Source organism: Pyxicephalus adspersus, chromosome 12 (assembly GCF_032062135.1).
Source record: "Pyxicephalus adspersus chromosome 12, UCB_Pads_2.0, whole genome shotgun sequence".
Taxonomy (NCBI): Eukaryota; Metazoa; Chordata; class Amphibia; order Anura; family Pyxicephalidae; genus Pyxicephalus; species Pyxicephalus adspersus.
Genome location: NC_092869.1, coordinates 41,738,660 through 41,760,720, shown reverse-complemented (window position 1 = coordinate 41,760,720; position 22,061 = coordinate 41,738,660). Strand labels below are relative to the sequence as shown.

General features: G+C 41.1%; 1 protein-coding gene across 2 annotated transcripts in view; it reads right to left on the bottom strand.

Moving 5' to 3' along the window:
- WDR25 (WD repeat domain 25) overlaps positions 1 to 22,061 on the bottom strand; it is an 86,676-nt gene that overhangs the window by 30,642 nt on the left and 33,973 nt on the right. For both annotated transcript variants that reach the window (XM_072427448.1, XM_072427447.1), the window contains exons 3-4: positions 5,704 to 5,851; positions 3,416 to 3,546 (exon numbers count right to left, since the gene is read on the bottom strand). In XM_072427448.1, the coding sequence (XP_072283549.1) occupies positions 3,416 to 3,546; positions 5,704 to 5,851 (279 nt within the window). The remainder of the gene's footprint in view (positions 1 to 3,415; positions 3,547 to 5,703; positions 5,852 to 22,061) is intronic.

Here is a 22,061-nt window from a genome sequence, read left to right as displayed (position 1 = left end):
AAATAACACTATATCAAATGCTTAGTGGATAAGTGTGAGAAGTTTTTGAAGAGGCAATCATCTGCAAAGAGGTTACTATGGTAACACCGGTAATAAAAGATTTACTGATCTGCGGAAACTGAGCAAAACCACTATGGCTTCAGCTTTACTTTTCTCTTACCGTGCCCATTGTCATATACAATTGTTTTGTTTTTTTTTTTAGTAACCTAACACTAATCTAGGAGTTTCAGTCGAGTTTTACACGACATTGATTAAGGAATTTCAGCTGATTTTATGATGAGAACTGAACAAGGAGAGGTGATCTTAAAATAATTTGTGTCCTACTGGGGAACTTTTCCTTTTTTTTTCTTTACTGTAAATACAATAGGAAGCAAGAAAGATTTCTTCCAAGTGATAAAAATCCACTACTACAAATCAGTCACCAGGGCAAGTGTCCATATTGAAAGATCTGTTTCTGTTCTGGCAACTCAAAATGTTGGATTTTTCACTCATTTTCAGCCCCAATGACACCGGTCACTGAGATACAGAAAATGTTATTAGGTGCCAGGTTCAAACCCCGCCAGGATTCTATCTGCTAGGAGTTTGTATGTTTTCCCTGTGTTTGCATGGGTTTCCTTCAGGCACTCCGGTTTCCTCCCACATTCAAAAACATGCAGTTAGTTTAATTGGCTTTCCCTCTAAAATTGACAATTTGGACAGTATCATAGGACTATGGTAGAGACTTTAAATTGTGAGCACCTTTGAGGGACAATTAGTAACATGACTATGGACTTCAGTGTTCTCCTGGCGCCTTTTAGCCAGGTGAGCCACCCTGAACTTTTCAGTAACCACCGGGCTGTGGTCTGAAGAATTGGCTCACAATACAGGGGGGGCAGCACCCGCCTACACCTTCTTCCCACCAGGGTTGAACACTGGACTTTTAAAGCAACTTAGAATGTTGGCACTATATAAATACTATGTAATAATATTATTAATAATCACAGCAAGAAACACAAGCAGCAATAAAAACCCAGAATTAGAATGGTGGAGCACTGGACTCTAAACTTAGTTTAGAACATAGTTACATAGTAGGTTAGGTTGAAAAAAGACATAAGTCCATCAAGTTCAACCACTAGGGAAATAAACATATCTCAGATATAAAACTCTATAAGACATAGTTGGTCCAGAGGAAGGCAAAAAAAAAACTCTGGAAAATTTGCTTAAAAAAATTCCTTCCTGATTTCGTGAGGCAATCGGATGTTCCCTGGATCAACAGTCACTGTTATTTTTACTTTAAAGCCTTAACACCCAGTTATATTCTGTGCATCTACAAAATCATCCAGCTTTTTCTTAAAGCAATCTATAGAACTTGGTGAAACTACTTCCTGAGGGAGCCGATTCCACATTTTCACAGACCTTACAGTGAAGAATCCCTTCCTTATCTGGAGCTTAAACTTCTTTTCCTCCAGACACAAAGAGTTTCCCTCTTGTTCTTTGTAATGATCTCAAGGTCAATAATTGGTTAGAGAGTTCTTTATATGGGCCATATAAATATATATATGATCATATCCCCCTATACGTCTCTTCTCAAGGGAGAATAGATTCAGTTCAGCTAATCTCTCCTCATAGCTGAGCTCCTCCATTCCTTTTATTAGTTTACTGGACTGCATATTCCAGATGTGGTCTGACCAATGCTTTGTACAGGGGCAGGATTATGTCTATTCCTTTTTTATTACAAGAAAATACTTTGCCAGCTTTAGATATTGCAGCTTGGCATTGCATTCTGTTATTAAGCCTATGATCCACCAGAACCACCAGATCCCAGAACAAATCAAATGATTGTTTAAAGTCTCCTTTTCTTCCTGGAAATGACTTTCCACCATCTTGTTTGGCCAAGCTAGGATGAGGTAACTCGATCCTGCAATAAGGTTGTAACTCAACTTGAGGTGCACAGGAGTTCATTCTCCGCACCGCCAAGAGAAGCTGGGAATGCAGAGTTTACCTTGCAACCAACACTGAACTGCGCACAAGCATTTCAGCAAAACTTGACAGTTTGGTATCAATCAGGAAGGTAAACGGTTCATGCAGAAGGGACATCACCTGTCCATTTCTACAATAACCACCTTCCTGAATCATCAATTTTCAAAATAGGACTTACGTTCCACAGTATAGCAATGCTGAATGGTACAAAAGTATGTGGTAATCTGACAGTTCCACTCTGATTATTCATGCAGGCAGCTCCTACAATAGTCCCTGACAGACCATCATGACCATTAAAAAGTCTTTGCTTTGAAAAATTTGAACAAAAATCTAAGATATAAGGGAAAACCATCAAACACTTGAAAACTGGAGGAAGCTAACAAGAACAAGTATGTCCTTCTTTTATCTGTGAAAAAAAGACAAAGTTTCACACGGAGGTTAAATGGGAGTAAAAAGCTTTCCTAGGCCAGTAATTATCGCCAGTGGACTACTGGAGAGTGGAAGTATGGTTTATGGACGGATGAATTTAACATCTTCAGATCATTGAATACATGTATTTGTCAAGGAGGTAAGGAGATGGTTCCTAAGTGCATGCCAAATATATGGAAAGGAAAGTGATGGGTTGGGACATTTTTGTTGGATGCAGAACCATAGGATATAGCACCATGTATACCCATACCCCACCAATACCTATGCCAAGTTAGCCAGGGGTTCATCCTAAAGCAAGGTAATGATCCAAAGCACATCTCTACAGATAAAGACACCTTAAAAGAAATAAAAAAAGAACAAATCATGAAGTGGCCATCATAGTCACCAAACCTAAAGTAGAACTAAAGTTCCACTTTGAACATTGGCAATTCAGGCAAGTGAACATAGAACACTAGGTATCCTCTTATAATAAATCGTTCATTTTAGGTTGCCACCTCCCTATAAATCTTACCACTATAATGATTAACATTTTTTGCTTTATTTGGATAAAATGTTTGATGCAATTTTCTTTTTATTCAGGTATAAAAGTTTTTTTGTGACTTTGTTAACTTCATTACATCATCCCAGTCTGACCAATGAAGAGGAGCGCAGATAATCTCCAGAAAGAAAAGGAGATGGAACAGGAATAGGGTTTAGTCCTGCTTTACATTCCATCAAGCCAGAGATAAGTTGTAGAGAAGGGCAAATAACCTGCGGAATAACTGGTGGAAACTTCTGCTCCTGTATTTGGAAGTTCTTTCCAAACAACATCTTAACCTTTTATAGAAGTAAGAATGCTCGTCTCCTGAATCATCAAACAGCAGCAATCTTGATTTAATTTTGTTAAATGAGTCTATAATTTCATTTTTACTTCGTTGGTTAATTTGTTGCATGCTTTAATTTCACAGACATTAACTTCAATCGAAAAATGGAACATGAGGGCATTATAAACTTTTGATTGTAGCAAAAACAACACACAAGTGCTTACCTTGTTCATCCTAACATCCCACGCTTTTACCGCAGGTGAGAACCCCCCACATATAAAAAGATTGGGGTCAATGGGGTGAAACTTGACCGCACCAATTCTCCATTCATTGTTTGCACTGAAAAGGTCCTTTCCTAAAATTTAAAATAGGCACAAATTACTGATTGACTTGCCTATGTAATTACAACATTGTTAAAATTAAACGTGTAAATTTGGGGTCCTGTTCAGTGTCCTGGTACCTAATCAACAACAAATTGTATTCATTTTTCTCTGCAGTATACGAAACATGTGAACGGACTCATTTTAATTTCCCCATGGAAAATAGCATTGAGATATTAAAGGAAAGGGGGGGGGAAGAAATGCAGTTACCATGGGGATGATGTTTGAGATGTAATTATATATGGAATTATTACCAGGAGGCAGCAGTTAGACACAAAATTTTATTAACAAAACCTTTGGCAAAACCGTCTGACAGCTGGGAGAAAAAAAATGTCTTTGCGTAAACTATCGGCGTGACTGGATGCCCACTGTAATTTGAAAATGTTTTTAGCTCTAATTACAGCTTGCTTTGAATGTGACAAATTCTGATGTAACTGTAGACGCTATTGCATTTTTTTTTTTTTAACTACTTCCGAAGATTAGAGAACGTAAACACAATCTAGTGCCAAAATGGGAGGGAATGGGACAAAAGATGGACAGGCCGACAGAAGGATAAGAGGGAAGGGTGAATAAACAGGATGGAATGGACAGATAGCTAGAATAGTGCAGGAGTCAGCAAACTCCAGCCTTTAGGCCAGATATCGCCTAGCTGGTAGTTCGTTCCGGCCTAACGCACCCTGACCGATCCAGCCTAATGCCGGCCAGCAACCCACAGCTCCGGAGCCGAGGCTTGCCAGCGGATCGACCAGGGGGCGTTAGGAACTACCGGAACGGCCGGCGTTGATATTCCCATCACTCTGGAGCCGCGGGTTGCCAGCCGATCAACCAGGGGGCGTTAGGAACTACCGGAGCCACTGAAGCTCCAGTGCTGCCCCTTTGCAATTGCTTCCCAATTGCTTACAGCGGCCCGAGATGATACTCCTACTGCGGTAAATAGGGAAAGCTCCCTGAAGGTAAATCCCTCTCCTCCGCAATGCATATGGAGGAGAGGGATTTCATTTCAGGGGGCATTCCTAGGTGGTGGGCGGAGCCATTAGGACGGGTCCGGCCTAGTATGCTCCCACCCACCCCATAAATGGCCTAGTGGCCATCCCCTGGAATAGGGTATGGATGGTGGTTGGATGATCAAAAGATAACGAATGGTGAGTTTGATTACTGGATGTTCGGATTGGTGGAAGAACAAATCAAAAGGACGGCCAGAGATGTGTTCCCATTATTGTTTTGGTCCAGCTATTATGGTAACTCATAATTTGGGCTTTAATTTCACATTTCAGGTAAAATTGGTGATGAGGAGTTGAAAAATCTAAAGAATGAGATCCTTAGTCTAGTTGTTATTGCTTGGCACTTTCCCAGGAGTGATGGTCTCGGGTTGGCTTTCTGCTTATATACAGGACTATACGGAGTATACAAGATGGAATAATCAAAAAAAAAAGCTGCACAGTCAAAGTCTTCAGTGTTAAAAATAAAAAGCTGAGTGTAGTTTTTGGAAGAAGTACAATGTAATGGCATTTATCCTCCCTCACTCATTCCTTTTTAATATACTTGCAGATCTACAGCAACTTTCACTGCACAACCTGACAAGCTGTGGCTATCGATGAAGTGAGCTCATATATATCCAATGTGTTACCCAGAATTTTTTTTCAGCTGGGTGGAAAGAAATTGTTGGTGGGTAACAGTCCCTGGACTGTGACCCAAGTCATCAGTAACCACCAAGTAACCACCAGTTGGTTACTGACAATTGCTGGGTGGTGCACCCAGCTAAAAGGGGCTGCGGAGAACACTGTATATCTCAAAATGAAGTGCTATGATAACCCCCAACAGTACTCACAATTGTGCTCAACCAATGACGTTTTTCTGGAACTAGGAATTTTTTCACAAGGCATTTTTTAATGATGAAACTGATGAACTGGGTATACAAAAAATATTTGCAGATCCAACCTGCCAGCAAATATGCAGAACTGAAATATTAGCATTGAATTGAGCTGTTGCAAGTTGTTCTTTTTTTACAGCTATTGTTTTCCTCATTGTAATAATTCCGCTGTGTTGCTTGAAATATGAATCATGAGTGGACAAGCATTGTGTGAATTGGAGGTCATGACTGCACAAGCAGACAGAAATACCGTCCAACTTACCTGTTTCAACGTCTGTTAAATGCAAAAATGAGTCAAAGCCACCGGTAAGAATGTGCTGTCCGCAGGCAGACCACTGAGCGTCACGTACTGCCACACGGTGACTTGTAATTGTGCGTAGACATTTCCCAGTATCCACTCCGTCCCACACCTGTAAACATAAGGAACACATGAAGCCCATATAATCATACAAAAGACATTGACAAGTAAGTCATATCTTAATTGTTCTATGTTCTAGTTTTTTTTTTTTCCATACCAAATGTGAACAAACAGTTTGTCATAGGCACAGCTTAATAGGTACACAAGTAAATATAGCCATCACATTTCAGTTGGCACTGCAGCTGGCATACAATTCGTTTCTGTGTAATGTGTGTGAACACACCAGCTGAGATTCAGAGCTAATTAGTTCCCTGCGTGCCTTGCTGGGCAATGACAAACCCTCTGTGTTTACACTGCTGGTAGAGGGACAAGCACCAACCTATCCAGCAATGTACTGATTTCTGATCATGTACAAAATATCATATGTCATGTAATGATCCCAGAGAAGAGAAGGAAAAAACAAGTGAAGAGAGAGGAAAGAGAGCAGAGGTAGTAAAGTGAGAAGATATGAAATAATGGCAAGAAATGTTAGGAAAAGGAAGTGTGTAAAAGAAAGGGATAGAAGATAAAAAGACAAGGGAAAAAAGGGAGAGGAAGGAAAACAAGGAAAGAAGAGAAAGTATAAAAGGAAAAATAGTAAAAAAAGGGAAAGAAAGGAGAGAAAAAGTAAGAGCGTCAAGGATGAAAAAGTTGAGAAAGGAGAAGATAAAGAAACTGAAAAAAGCAGAGAAATGGGAGGGAGGAAGGAAAGGAAAAATAAAAGGAGAGGAGAGTGAATAATGAATAGGGGGATGAAAGAAAATGCAAGAAGAAGAAATAGAAAATGGGAGATAGAAGGAAAAGGAAGAAAGAAAAAGAGAAAAAAGTTAAAGCTCCCCAAGGCTGGAGAGGATACATTTTCATTAGTGAATCTTGGTGATCCAGCAAACCTGGTAAGGATTTTTAAAAATAATTTGCTATTTGTTAGCAAATATTTTCAATCTTGGACCAGATCTGTTTCAGGTTTGCTGGATCACCCAGGTTCACTGATGAAAGTGTATCCTCCCCAGCCCTGGAGCGCTATAATAAATCAGGCCCAATGGGTCTGATTTCATAAATCTCTCAAAAACTGGGGATAATAGACTATCCAGGGAGAATCTGGGTGATCCAGCAAACCTGTAATAGATTTCCCATAAATCATTTGTTACTGGTTGTAAAATGTTTTTAATCCTGGACCAGATCCATTCCCGATTTGTTGGATCTCCCATGATAGTCTAACTTCTCCAGTCTTGGAGAGCTTTGATAAATCATACTCAAGGTATTCACTGTAATGCACAGGTGCTGGAAAATGTAGTGTGAGCTCTATTGTTCTTGGTTGTCACATGGTCACATCTGATTGACCTAGGAGATAAAAGGAAATGGAATGTATATTACTTTACAGTGTACCGAATTATCGCATTTTCAGTATTTTTCATTTATTTATGTATTCTTGTTTAAGCTGATTTTTTGTGTCTTTTATTTAATTTTATTAAAAGTATTTTTTTTTTTTAAATGATTGTGTTTCAAACATTTTGTATATTCATGATATCTAATAGAACCCTGTTTGGACATATTTCCGTAAGTTACAGGTCTACAATTTAAAAAAAAAAAATGTAATGAAAAACAGTGTAACACTTTTGGAACACAAATCTAGACATCAGTGTAACGCCCAGGTGGTTAATCTTGGACCAGATCTGTTTCAGGTTTGCTGGATCACCCAGGTTCACTGATGAAAGTATATCTTCCCCAGCCTTGGAGAGCTTTAATAAATCTGGCCTGATTTCATAAATCTCTCTAAAACTGGGGATAATAGACTATCTAGGGAGAATCTGGGTGATCCAGCAAACCTGTAATAGATTTCCCATAAATCGTTTGTTACTAGTTGTAAAATGTTTTTAATCCTAGACCAGATCCATTTCCAGTTTATTGGATCTCCCATGATCTTCTCCAGTCTTGGAGAGCTTTGATAAACCATACTCATGGTATTCACTGTTATGAACAGGTGCTGGAAAATGTAGTGTGAGCTCTATTGTTCTTGGTTGTCACATGGTCACATCTGATTGACCTAGGAGATAAAAGGAAATGGAATGTATTGCAGTGTAATGCAAGCATTTTTGGCCTATACAACATGTATTCTGTCTGCCGCTTTGCTTCCATACACTGTATGTATTCTAATATCGGCCTGATACTTTACTTTGTGTACTGCAGCATCTGCTTAGTGGTTTTAGGGTGAGTTTTGGTGATGTCACTGCGGTGCTGCTCAATGTTCTCCTTGCCGAAGTGGAAGCTGTACCTGAGAACCTGCAGTGCTAGCATCTCCCTGCTTTTGCTGCATTCATTTTAGAGATCTGTGCTTTCTTCTTGCTGCTTAATGATCATTACCCCACCAATATTAATATTATTACACAGTATTTATATATCACCGACAGATTACGCAGCGCTGTACAAAGTCCATAGTCATGTCACTAGCTTTCCTTCAAAAGAGCTCACAATCTAATGTCCCTACCATAGTCATATGTCTTTAATACAATCTAATGTCAATTTTGGGGGAAGCCAATTAACCTAACTGCATGTTTTTGGAATGTTGGAATAAACCAGAGAACCTGGAGGACACCCACACAGACACAGGGAGAACCTGCAAACTCAATGTACCATTCATTTAATATCCGGAGGGGAAGCTCAGGCATGGGAAAGTAAAGCCTTTATCTAACCAAGATGGCCACTTCCACAGTGCAGAACATGGCGTGGTACACTACAGGATCAGCTGCAGGGAGACCACTGGCAATATTGGTTACTGGTCCCTTTGTGCTTTACCTGCTCTTTTTGGGCACAGCTTCTATTATTAAACTGTATTTATATATCGCCAACATATTATGCAGGGCTGTACAATAAATAAGGGTTGCAAATGACAGACAGATAGACAGAGACACAGGAGGAGGAGAGGATTCGGCCCAGATGAGCTTACAATCTACATTACAGGGCCTCTTATACAAAAAACTAGGTGCATTAAAAGTACACTTCTTCAGGAACAGCACACCTTGTTCTTTTCCTAAAACTACATAATGGGTAATGGCTTATTTTATGCAAAGCATCAGCTAAGAAGTGAGATTTATTACATATCGAGTATTTTAGCCGGTATCCAATGTAAAATCAGTGAATATTAATAGAGAGTAAATACAATTTGTGTTCTTCTTTTGTTCTTTGCAGCTAATTGTATTCTAGAGGCGTATACATTTTCCCCCCTTTGATGGAGATGTTTGTTTGTGATGTTTTGCCATCAGCGCTGCCCCTTGTTGAGTGCTAATTACATCTTTTTGTAAGTGGATATTTTATCTTACCAAGTGCTCTAAACCAAAATGTGCAAATGGAAAAATCTGAAGATGACAAAGAAGAATTTTGTTTTTCCATTTCAGTATTGTTATATACAGCATTGTTCTTATAATAAAAAATTAAAGGAGAATGAAGCCAAGAACCTCTTTATGAGTGATCCCCATTAGGGTAGGACCAGACCTTCCTCGGGGTCGTGCGAACCCACGCGGCTCCCACCAACACTCGCATGTCAATAGTGATTCCTAAAGAATGAGAGTCTGCTTGTTTGACAGCTGGTGGCAGTTAGTGGTATCAGTACTGCCATTCTTATTCATGTTGCAGAGAGATGCTTCCATGTAGTGTCTCTCGAGAGGCAGCGGTTCCTGGTACGAGGAAGCGGTAAACGAACTGCAACCTCACTACCAGTGTAAACCAAACCTAACCTAACCTAATACTTAGAGCTATGCAAACCATGGCCAGTATTGTACTGCCCATTCATGAAACAGAAGCATGGTATGGGGCAGCGGTCGCCAACCCGCGGTCGGTTCGCGAGAAATTTTTGATGGTCCATGGCACTGGCCATTGCGCCCCCAAACGAGGTCAGGAGAAGGAACTCGCTGGGAGGGAGCACCGGCCAGAGCCGCAGGGTCAGGGCACTGGGTGGGTTCTGGCATCATGATGACCCAGGTGCCGCCATCTTCTTCTGGATTTTTCTTAGTACATCACCCGGTCTTGCACTGCACAGGTGCAAGAATGGGTGATGTAGATGGGGAAAAAATAAAGAGTGACGCTCTCAGTGCGCATGCAATAAATAAAAGGTGAGATCGGGCATGGGCAGAAGGAGCAGTTAGAGCCTCCCAGTATGCATGATGTAGGTATCCCAGGAGGCTCTGCAATCCCAATCAGTCTTGATTGATCAAGGGAAGGTGCTGAACTCTTTTTAAGAAGAAAAAAACATTTACTTGGGATGTCTACCCTTTTATTTAAGGTAAAAACTTTTAGTTTAGGTCCCCTTTAATAATGCTCCATCAATCTCACAAGATGAAATGTTAAACCATTCATGTTGTACCCTGTTTCCCCGATTATAAGGCACTCTCTTATATTTTTTGAAATGCCAAAATATGCCCTGGGTCTTATTTTCAGGGGATGTCTTATTTTTCCATGAAGACTACAGTACACATTTATTGTTGAAAGTCACTCATGTGCCGTTCATATTCCCCTTCTGATCACTCTATGCCATTGATTGTCCCCTTCTGATCACTATGAAATGATTGTCCCCTTCTGATCACTATGAAATGATTGTCCCCTTCTGATCACTATGAAATGATTGTCCCCTTCTGATCACTCTATTCCATTGACTCCATTGTCCCCTTCTGATCACTTACCCGTAATTAAGTGCAGGGATCTCCGTTAGGGCAGGGATCTCCGTTAGGGCAGGGACCAGCAGCTTGCTTCCTTGTTCAGTGCAGGCTTTTTACTTTCAGTTTAGCTCAGGAATAGACACGCCCTGCAGCCAGCATCAAAGACACACACACTGCAGCCAGCATAAAGGACACACACGCAGGATCAGATATCTGGAGCTGTCTTATAAACGGGTGAGTGTCTTATTTTAATTATTTTTTTAAAAATCGGGGGTGGCTTACTTAATGGGGATGTCCTAAAATCGGGGAAACACGGTATGATACATTTCTTGCTCTTCTTGTTTCTAAAATATGTGTTTAATTAGTCCTTATAAATACCTTTTTTATTGAACTGAATATCCTGAATTAATTCGGCTACAATTCACGCTCCCATCAGAATGTCTCTATTTGTAGCCACTCGATTGTGTAGGGAGCCAAGACTACAAGTGTGACCATGCTTATCTAGGATACGCAATGCAAGGAATCATGGGACATGTAGTCCTCAGACAGGAAGCTGACCTTGCAGATGCTCTGCTGTCCTCTAGTGTTTAGGCAGCTGTAGTGACAACCACCACCAGCCTCTGCACAGATTGATTGCATAAATGAACAGTTTGTTAAAGCAGGAACACATGAAAAAACGATAAATCCCTCATAGATAAACTTGTGCTTGTTGACCTGAATAGGAGCACTGTGATTTTAGATCTCCTTTAAAGCCCATGTGTAAAAAAAAGCTCCAGATACCTGCATTTGCAGAGGACATGAGGACCAGTAAAAATCTAATTCAGCCTATGAATTCACAGAAATTATAGTATCTCATGTCAGCTCAATCTGTCCAAGTCATCAGTGGCCTACATAAGCAGCGTGGACACAATCAGAGAAACAGAAGCAAACCATTCTGATGGCGTTTCCTGATACGGTAATTAACGCTGTATGAGCAGCCGGGCTCAGAAGATCTCTTTTGTCAGCTCCTGTGGGAAACATTGCAATATAAATCTTCTAAACGGACAAAGCACTCAATGAGTTATGAACTCTCCAAAGCACAGAGGAGATAATGAAGAGTGAAGACCTGGCCCACGGCGAAAAGAATCCTCACGTTCATCTACTGGGAACATCGCTCATCAGAGTGGTGCAATCTATCCACTCACCGCACAACTGAAGTTCAGCAAGTAGATAGAGAGAGCCCAATGCTGAACTCTGAATGCTGAACACAAAAATGAAAAATTAAATACAGGCATGAAGTATAAAAAGTCATTGTGTGGGCAGATTCGGATATTACCTTGTAAGATTAGCACAGATTTCATTGTACTACACATGACCACTGCATAGAGAAGAGGTCTGGGAGGGACCCAGAACAGTATTTTCCCAAGAATTTGTATTAAGCTGGGTGGGAAGAAGTTGCAGGGGGGTTGTGAACCCTTTTCATTAACCACCCAAACACAGCCCAGTGGTTACTGAAAAGTGCGGGGCGATGTGCCCAGCTAAAAGGATCTAGGGAGAACACTGCAGCAGGTCCACCCTGTCCAGGCTGCCTGCAAAAAATAAATTAAGATGGACTCGGCTAAAAAATGCATAGTGGATGCACAATAACAAACTGCAGCTGCAGTGAGCTGAATTTTCGTTTTGGCTAATGAACGTGATTTCAGAACAAATTATCTTCATTAGCTGAGGTATCACTGTACATTAATGCAATTTATGCTTGTTTCCAATGTTCATTCCCTTACAAAAGACTGTTGATCATGCCAGAAATCCAGTTAGCTCCTAAATTGCTATTTCAGCAGAACACTTCCTTCTCCACTCCATATTATAGAAAATATATTATAGAGAATCCAGCAATGCTGACAACACAGCTTTGGAGTTTAGTCCAGCAAAACCAGTGTTGTCAACCCAAAGAGCCAGTTTGAATTTTAGGTAGGCCAACAGCCTACCTTGTCTGTACTTGCAGCATATTTTCAACAGACTAAACCACAGGGAAATGTGCACATATTGCAGAGAGCAGAGGTCAGGGTTTGATCCAGCAGGTCTACCCTGTACAGGATGCCTGCAATATGTTATTGCTTTATTACACTCAGACACAAAGAGGACCTACTACCTGCAAATGAATACTGCCCACAGGTCCCTTATATTGGACACTTCCAGAGAAAGCATGCTTGGAAGCCCAGGTAATCCTTTGTCGTCCTTTCCCACCCCACTTTGTATTTCATCGAATATCCCATCCCATATTGTAGTCTTTGTTTCTGCTCCCATCCTGCTTCTCCCAGCTTACCTCTTTCGCATATGAAAGACTATGAACAGACTGTGCCAATGCCGCTGGGATTATGGACATAACACATTGCAAGACCAGGGCAGGTAGTCTAAAACTGAACCAAAAACTTTTTTTTTCCTAGTTTTGGACAGAGTGGAGTCACCTTTCTCAGGCTGATATGGTTTCAGGGACATTTCACATGGTTTCTGGTCCAGGTAACCACATAAGAAGCAGGAATATAAAGAATGAAACCTGGTGGAGGAAGCAAACCTTTCTTACCCAACATGAACTCTTTAATCACCGAGGAAGGGGGGCGGGAGTGTTATCAGTGGTAACCTCGGATAATTGTTTACATGTTGGTTGAATTTAAATGTCTTTTTATACAATTAGGTTGAAAAATGACATAATCCATCAAGTGCAACCACTAGGGAAATAAACATATCCCCGATTGAAAACCCTGTGGACATAGTTGATCCAGAGGAAGGTAAAAAAAAAACCCTGGTTCAATTTGCTCCAACAGGGGAAAAAACTTCCTTCCTGATCCCATAAGGCAATCGGATGTTCCCTGGATCAGCAGTCTCTGTTATCTTTACTTTAAAACTTTAATCCCCATTTATAATTTGTGCTTCTAGAAACCATCCAGCTTTTTCTTAAAACAATCTATAATAAGATTGCTTTATTCAGCAATCGCTGAATCTACTTCCTGAAGTTCCACATTTTTGAGCTTACAGTGAAGAATCCCTTTCTTATCTGGAGATTAAACTTCTTTTCCTCCAGATGCAAAGAGTCTCCTCTTGTTCTTTTTAGTAAATTGAAAAATTGTGAAGCAAGTTCTCTATATGGACCATTTATATGGGATTTGGTATTCGTACAATGTTTCAGGTAGGCAGACAACACCAAAGTTTTTTTAAAGTCACCTTGGTTTGTGGTGTGAAGAAATGAATCTGAGATTTATATGCCAAAGCACATATTGTGAAGTCCAAATACATTTTTTTTTCACAAAATCAAGTAGATGGTTTTATAAGGCGTTTCGTGGGCTTACCGGTCCCTCCACTTCCTGACCAAACTGCCAGATAGAATAAAACTTTTTGAGAAATTAAGATTTCCAATTGATCCTGCATTCTTTAAAACATATTTTCCTTTGCCACCACTACAAGCCTGGATGAAGCGGGCCTGATGAGCTCCCAAAACGCATCGGCTTTCATGTACAACCAACATGATTGACATATAACAAGAGAGAGCCTCGGGGTACAGATCGGAAGGCCACACTTCGTTCAATACAGGCAGCTAGAAAGCTTAGCCGTGCAGCGGTTTTAGAGCGGCATTACTGAACACTGAACATCGTTCTCCTCTTCCTCCACCCCTCGGACCACCAAGATAATTTCAGCTAACCACAGCCTTGATTTGAAGTGCCTGTAAAATGTTCAAATAATTATGTGCATTACCTAAGAATTACAAGTGCCAGCTACAATGGATCCTGCCATTGCTAATCCGTAAGTGTGGGTTTTGTATATTATGAAAAATGCCAGGTGTTTTTACGTGGCAAGCTGAGAGGTAAAGGGCAGCAGACAAATCCAAAAATAGAATAAAAAGCTTTTCACTGTGATTTTCTGCCACATTGTCATTGTTGAGAGGTGAAATTTCTCATCTTCCAACTCCATACGGCAAGCCTGTTATTACATTGTAATGAGGCTTCGCAGTGAGCTGAAGGCGATATGTGGATGACGTTCTGCTATTCTAACATCAGATATTTTTTGGCACGTTGATCCTTTTAAGGTAATTTCATACCTCAACTTCTATTTTTTGACTAAAACTAGGTTTAAAGACAACATCATTCATTATGCTCCTTTGATACGGCAAACTGTGCCACCCTTCCTAACAACATCCCTGTCCGCCCTTGAGCTATATTAGCTGCGGCCCCTTGCACATTATATAGCTTGGCTGGTAAAAAAAATCTAGTGCCAAGCTGCCCACACCTGCACACCAACATCCTATAGGCTTGGATTGGACATATTAATATTGCAGGAGCAACATCCTATGTCTGTAAGATACAGTTAGATCGATAAAAAAAAAAGGCTTTAGTTTCTCAAAAAGTTTTATGCAATCTTTTTGTTCAACCCACTGAATTAAAGCTGAAAGTCTGAGTAGTAGTTTAATTTAAAATTAATTGTGGTAATGTACAGAACCAAAATTAAAAATTTGTTGTCTCTGTTCAAATATTTATGGACCTAACTGTATTATTGCAGCCAGGGTACAACTTTCACAGGTTGAGGTATAGATAACTCTGGTGACTGCCACCATCAGAGGAGGTAATTAGATCACGGAATGCATGCACATGGGCTGGCAAGGTGCATGTTGACATCAGGAGAGAGGACAGATGAACCCAAATGGGATCAGTTACAGACGGGAGGGCCTAAGCGGTGTTTCAACCTTTTCAACATGGGGGAACTCATGAAATTACTAGACGGAACCCCATCTAAAATTACTATATCCACAGATCACAGTACATTAGTGTGATGGTCAGTGGGAAGAATGCCTCTTACTTTGCTGGCCATTGGGAAGAATGTCATCCTTACAGATAGCCAAAAAGATCATTGGTGTCACTTAGTCTGACCTAGTAGTCACAAGGAACCCCTAGCAGCCTCTTGAAGAACTCTGGTTGAGAAAATCTGACCTAGGTGGTCACTGTTGATCGAGCAGGAAAATCTTCCAATATGAACAGTTATGAACAAGAGGACTTGTTTCTCTTGTTTGCAGACTTTGTATCTCATTTCCTGTTTTGTCTAAAAGTAGGAAATGATGGAAAATTTAGAAGACCCACTAAGCCACCATCTTCAACATTTGTGTGGCTCCTCCATGCTAACGTTATCGCATACAATGCAGGACCAGTGGCTCGTCACAATATGAAATTAGGTTGAGGACCCATCCATATAGCTAAAAGCACAAGAGAATGAGGAATGGGGTATGCTTCTCTGTTATAGCCCCCTAGACGTAAAGAAGAACTTAAATTTCACTAAATTTGTTACCAGGCAGGGCTTTATTGCAGAACTTTCTTACTTGCCTGGTTGCTTGCTGGAGCTATCAAAATCATTGAGCTTCCCTTGCAGCTACTGGGACTGAATGCACTCCCATGCACCTGTGTGGGAGATATATAATCTGAACCCATACAATCAAAATAGCCAAAGATCGCAACTAGGAAGGCAAAAAGGAAAAAGATGGCGGCACGCTATGATGGAACGAGAACAGGCAAGTATACTGGGCAGTGTACCCCCCATAATTTTTTAAGCTGAATGGGAACAAGATGCAGACGGGTAGCAGCGCTTGTATTGTGACCCAACTTTTCAGCAACCACCCTAAAACAGCTGGGAGGTGCGCCCAGCTAAAAGGAGCCGGGGAGAACTGACGGGGTTTAGTTCCCCTGCTGAGCAGCGAGCGTGAGAAGATTTCTAGAAAAGGGGGAAATCTTTTAAACTCACAGACATTCAGCCTTAAGCTGATATTCGTCCTATGAAGACAATACCAAAACATAATCTATCCCTTTACATGCAACATTTTCAATTAAGACTTAAGTGTTTCTTTAAAAAAAGATGATGTTTCAGGAAGAATGCCAAAAAAAATGGGTTAAACTGCCTTCAAACAGAAAGTTAAATGAGTTGAACAGCTCCCGGGAGATGAAAGGAAAAGGAGCCATTTAAACTTGAAGTTCTGAGATTAGAATTATTATATTCCCCTAAGAACCATGTTTTATTTTTAAGCCAGAAAATATAAGACAACCTTATATAACCATCTGACAATACATTTGCTTCTCCTCAGTATCGGTTCCCAGCTTCCTCACTGTCAAACGGTATTAATTGGTGAGCCTCTTAACATCATCTTCAAATGTATCAGCTTCTGCAGGAAAATAATTACCGCCGGCTCGTTTGAAGGCTTCGGCTGTGCAATTATGTAAAAGCGTCCCAGCCCCTTTTAGCTGGGTGCACCACCTGGCACTTTTTAGTAACCACTTGGCTGTTTTTGGGTGGTTAAGAGTTGGGTCACAATACAGAGGCTTACACCAGCCTACAGCTTCTCCCCATTTAGCTTAAAAATAATTGTGGATTGAACACTGCTCTAGGGTCCATATGTTGGATTTTTACCAAGGGTGTCTTAACAGATTGAGGCCAGTATGCATTTTCATGCGCACGCATGCGCACAAAGGCTGAATTAAGGTGGCTACAAGGAACCAGGATAATTGAAAATCTTTGTAGGAAGAATTGTACATTTGGATGTACTGGGTTTGGACAGTCTTAAACTTAAGGGGTGCCTGTTGTCCTTGAAGTTAGGAAAAAACATGCAATTTCTGGTAACAATTGCATTTGACCACTAGATGGTGCTGCCCCCTAATGTTGCATTTTTATGTCCCAGCATGCCACTCCTTGCAGATGAAAGCATAACCTACTAATCTAACGATGAACAGCAGTGCCCCTCAATGGACGATAACTATTCAAATCAAATAGATCATCTTTTATTACAATATGCCTGGGCTATAGAGGTTTCAAGAAGCAATTATGGTAAAGTTTGTAATAAATAAAAAGCTGATCTCCAGGCACAGTGAAAAGGGGTTACAATATATATGTGAGCAGGTTTATGTTTTGAAGTTCATGTTATAAAGACCTTTATAAGAATATTGTGGTTAAAGCAGCCCTAGTGAGACAGCACAGCCACGTCCTACCTTGCTGCAGAATACAAGTATTTTGTGTAGCACACTAGGTTTATGATCTGCCCCAGGTTCTCTTCTAAATCCCCCATGGTGGGCAGTTGCAAAATGCTACAGAACAGAACCACATTCACATGGCACCTTTCTCTGTGACATTTATCTATGAGCCCAGGGTACCTAAAGCTGTACTACCGAGAGGTGTGTCATTGACATTCAACAGTTTACAGCGACCAGGTTGAATGACTCTGGGTGGTAATTCTGCAATCAAGATCCAGATTGCAAAATGGTGAGTAAAGCTAAGTACACGCGTGCAATAATTGTCGTTAGAAAACGAACTAACGATTATGCACGATTATTTTGAACAACCCTATTGTGCACAATTCTGTACATGCTGTAACAATATGATCGTTCAAATATAATCCACCAATAGTGTACACACACTAGATAGGATCGTTTGAACGAAGCAGGAAGTGACATGTAAAGGAGAAAGTATACTGCAGAACCATCCACGATCACTGAACGACCGTACACACAAAAGATTGCGAATAATCGTCGCCCAACAAGATCCGCTGGGGCGGTCCTTCATTTTCAGCGACAATCCTCGTTCATCGGCATTGTTGAGCACTTGTTTTTGTTAATGATTATCGGACGAACGGTCGTTAGTTGTTTGTTTCCAACAATAATTATTGCACGTGTGTACGCAGCTTTAGCCTTACCAGGAGCAAGAATGCCAGATTTTAGCAAAGTGAAGTCTGATAAGCTTATCACACTCTCTTCCTGCTCTCTCCTTCTATCAGCTGTCTCATACAAACTGCAGCACAACTTTTGTCTCCTTGTGCTGCTTATTTCTTTCTCTATATGCAATTATTGTATTATTAGAGCAGATCTATTTTTAAGAATACAAGCTTAGGCAGGTTATCATTGCAGAAAAACGGACAAACAATGCACTCTTTTGCAATAATCTCCCCCACCTGCCTGATCACTCCAGGTTTCAGCAAGTAAAAGTGTTGCAGAGTTGCACATGTGCAGATTCAGCTTTGCCTGCCAGGATACCTGGCATTCCTAGCTTCCTCTGCACATACCCATAATGATTGAGCTTCCATGCGCCCCCACGGGCATCCCCAGCTTCCTCTGCATGTGCCAGGACGCCAGGACCTGGCTTATCAGGATGGCAGGGAGCAAGTGAAGAAATAATAAGGCCATTTTTGCATAAAGGGACAGGTGCTGACCCTTCTATAGTAATCTCTCCTACATGCCTGATCCTTCTGGGTTTTGGCAAATAAAAACTGAGCTGTTCATGTGTAGCATCAGCTCTGGCTGCCAGGATACCCGGAATTCCCGGCTTGCTCTGTGCGTGTCGGGAATGCACACCCACAAGAGTTACATAGTTCCAGCTCGGTCAATCAAGATACCCAAAGATCGCAAGGAAGAAGTAGCAAGAAGATGGCAGCACCCTGTGAGGGAACAAGAACAGGTGAGTAACGAGGGGTTTAGTTTTATATTACTGAACACAAAGTTACAGTTTTATTACAGCTATATTTGCAGAGTTTAGCCGTTATTTTGGTTCTGGTAACGAACATGACAAACAAATCCGTCCATAAATGACAGGTACTCTTATGTATTCAAAATCTCAAATTGTTCTAAATGCAGGAGTGGTAAACTAGCAGCACTAGGACTATAGAATTCCTTGGTGAATACACCATTAGCACAATATACCTTTCATTTCTAACATGCAGGGTCTATATTAAAACTTGACAATAATTAATGCAGCCCCGACCTTTCGTGTCAACCCAGAGAGAGCGGAACAAAGGGCGCATGAGGCAAAATAATGGATTAACACCACCTGTTACCCAGCTTAAGGCCGATAAAAGAAAAAAAAAAATCTGCCACATAAAATCCTACAGACTCCCTTCTTTTAGTTTTATGTGGCTGGCACGGTTTTATTTCTGTTTAATCGCTGGCCCCGTGACCTTCCCACACACAAATCCAACTGCCAGGGCCATTGTTTCTGCTCCATCTCTCCGTCTTGTCTCACTGCGTGGAATAATGAAACCTCTCGCTTGATGAATGGTTAGATTTTGCTGGATAAGAGTCCCAGGATATCCTATTTTCAGTCTGCTCAATCAATCTGTGCCCTTTGCAAAGCGATTTGACGCGTTTAGAGGTTTTGCTCTGTGCCCGCTGTTATTGCGCAGGAAAGAAAGAGACAAATTTATTATTCACTGCCCTTGGATGCCTCGGCATTAATCATCGGCCCTCCCCTCCGTTTGACAGATCTGATGTTCGTGATTTCAGACCGTGTTCAAAGTTTTCAGAGAGTATGGATCAACAGGCAGTGAGACGCTAAAGAAAAAGTTGTGCATTGATTGTGATGGGTGGTGGTACGATCGATTTATTTTCAACCAACTAATGACATTTATATCAGAGCGGTCAATGAACGTGAAAATTTATCAAATTAAGGCCTTATCATGTAAGACAAGCTTACAACTTCCGAGTATTGGGCAGCACGGTGGCTCAGGGGTTAGCACTCCGGCCTTTGCAGCACTAGGTCCTAGGTTCGCATCCCAGCCAGGTTCTCCCCATGTCTGCATGGGTTGTCTCCGGGTACTCCGGTTTCCTCCCACATTCCAAAAACATGCAGTTAGGTTATTTGGCTTCCCCCTAAATTGACCTTAGACTACATTATTGACATATGACTATAGTAGGGACATTAGATTGGGAGCTCCTTTGAGGGACAGTTAGTGACACGACTATGGACTTTGTACAGCGCTGCGTGATATGATGGCGCTATATAAATACTGTGTAATAATATTAAAAATAATAAGGTTACAGTGAGGTTATTTCTTGCCAGTGAAGCACTACCTAGGCATAGACACTACAAGTAGAATCTTCCCATGGCAGCCCCATAGAGAATGAATTTGGGTATTAGCGAGAGGTACAGCACCCCTCACTGCCGCCATCTGTCAAATGTGCAGACACTGTTTTTTTAAGAACTGGCACTGCGGTGCAAGAAACTAAAGGGACTGGCGGGGCACCAGGAGCCAATGGCGATTGCTCAATCCCATGGAAGGTCTGAACCTGCCCTAAAGGGTGAACTCCAGGGAAAAAAAACACACACCCTACCACTCTTACTCTGGAACAGATACCATTTTGGACAAAACTGTGCACTGGGCAAATATGAAGTTAGTGGTCCCAAATGCAAAGCAATGCAGCTCCATGCACCCATTGAGCCGGATTTATAAAAGCTCTCCAAGGCGGGAGAGGATACACTTTCTTCAGTGAAGCTAGATGATCAAGCAAACCTGGAATGGATTTCTTCAAAGTCATTTGCTATTTGTTAGCAAATGTTTTGGATCCTGGACCAGGTCCATTCCAGGTTTGTTGGTTCACCCAGGTTTACTGGTGAAAGTGTATCCTCTCCAGCCTTGGAGACCTTCAATAAATCAGGGCTATTCTGTCAATTGGGCTCTAGAGAAAGTTTTGTCACTAGCAATTGTCAAGTTTGTTCTACACTAAAACCAGCTCTGAACATTCTTACCTAAATCCAATCTCTCGTCAGGGCCATATTTCGCTACTGGGGACAGTTAACTTCATCGGCCGCCTTGCAATAACGTTCGATAGATTATAGCTTTGCTCACAGCCTAACCACTGGCACGCAGTTTTAGAAACAGTACAACGGAGCTTGTTACCTGCAAATATCTCATAACCACAATAAGCGTCCGATTCCAAAAATAAAATGCAGGTTTCCATGGTGTCATCAACAATTATTTTTGTTTCTGCTCACAGACATGTGTTTTCCTTTTAAATAGCGGACATTTCAACATTTCATGAAGCTGCACGATTTATTTTACATGCCTTCATTACAGCAAGAGTGCTTATTTCACAAAACTAACTATTGCACGGGAGCAGGAATATTTTTCAGCATAAAAAGAAACGTGAATAATGACACTTGATTTTTATTAAATGTATATATATATATATATATTGATATATAAATTAGAATTGTAGCTCATAGTGTTTTCCCTGGGCCCTTTAAACTGGGAACAATGCCCGGCACTTTTCAGTAGCCACCCGGCTGTTTTTAGTTGGGTCACAATACAGGGGCCGCCACCCACCTACAGCTTCTTCCCACCCAGCTTTTGGGGAGAATACTGCAGAAGTTATTACTTTATTACCACCTTAAAATCACTAAAATCTTACAGAAGAGGAGATGTTAAAGCAAAACTAAACCTGCACGATCCACCTATCTGTGGTCAATTGCATGGCACCTGGAGTTCATTCATCCCCAGCATTAAGCTAGATTCACACCTGAAGCGTGGTTGTGGTGTGATTCACACCAGGAATCATAATATGGTGGCGACTTCCTGCGGCAGCCCCAAAGAGAATAAATGGGGGCAACAGTGAGCGGCACTGCTATCAGTTGTCACATGTGCAGACGGGGGTTCTTTAGGACGTCGAATTTCAAAATATGGTTTTTTACTTTGTCCTTCCTGATTCAAGTCTAGCCAATGACAGCAGACGGATATAAAATAAATAAATAGACAAAAGGTGGCCGAATTTTACTGGTCAGACAGCTGGCAGCTCTATGATTTATCAC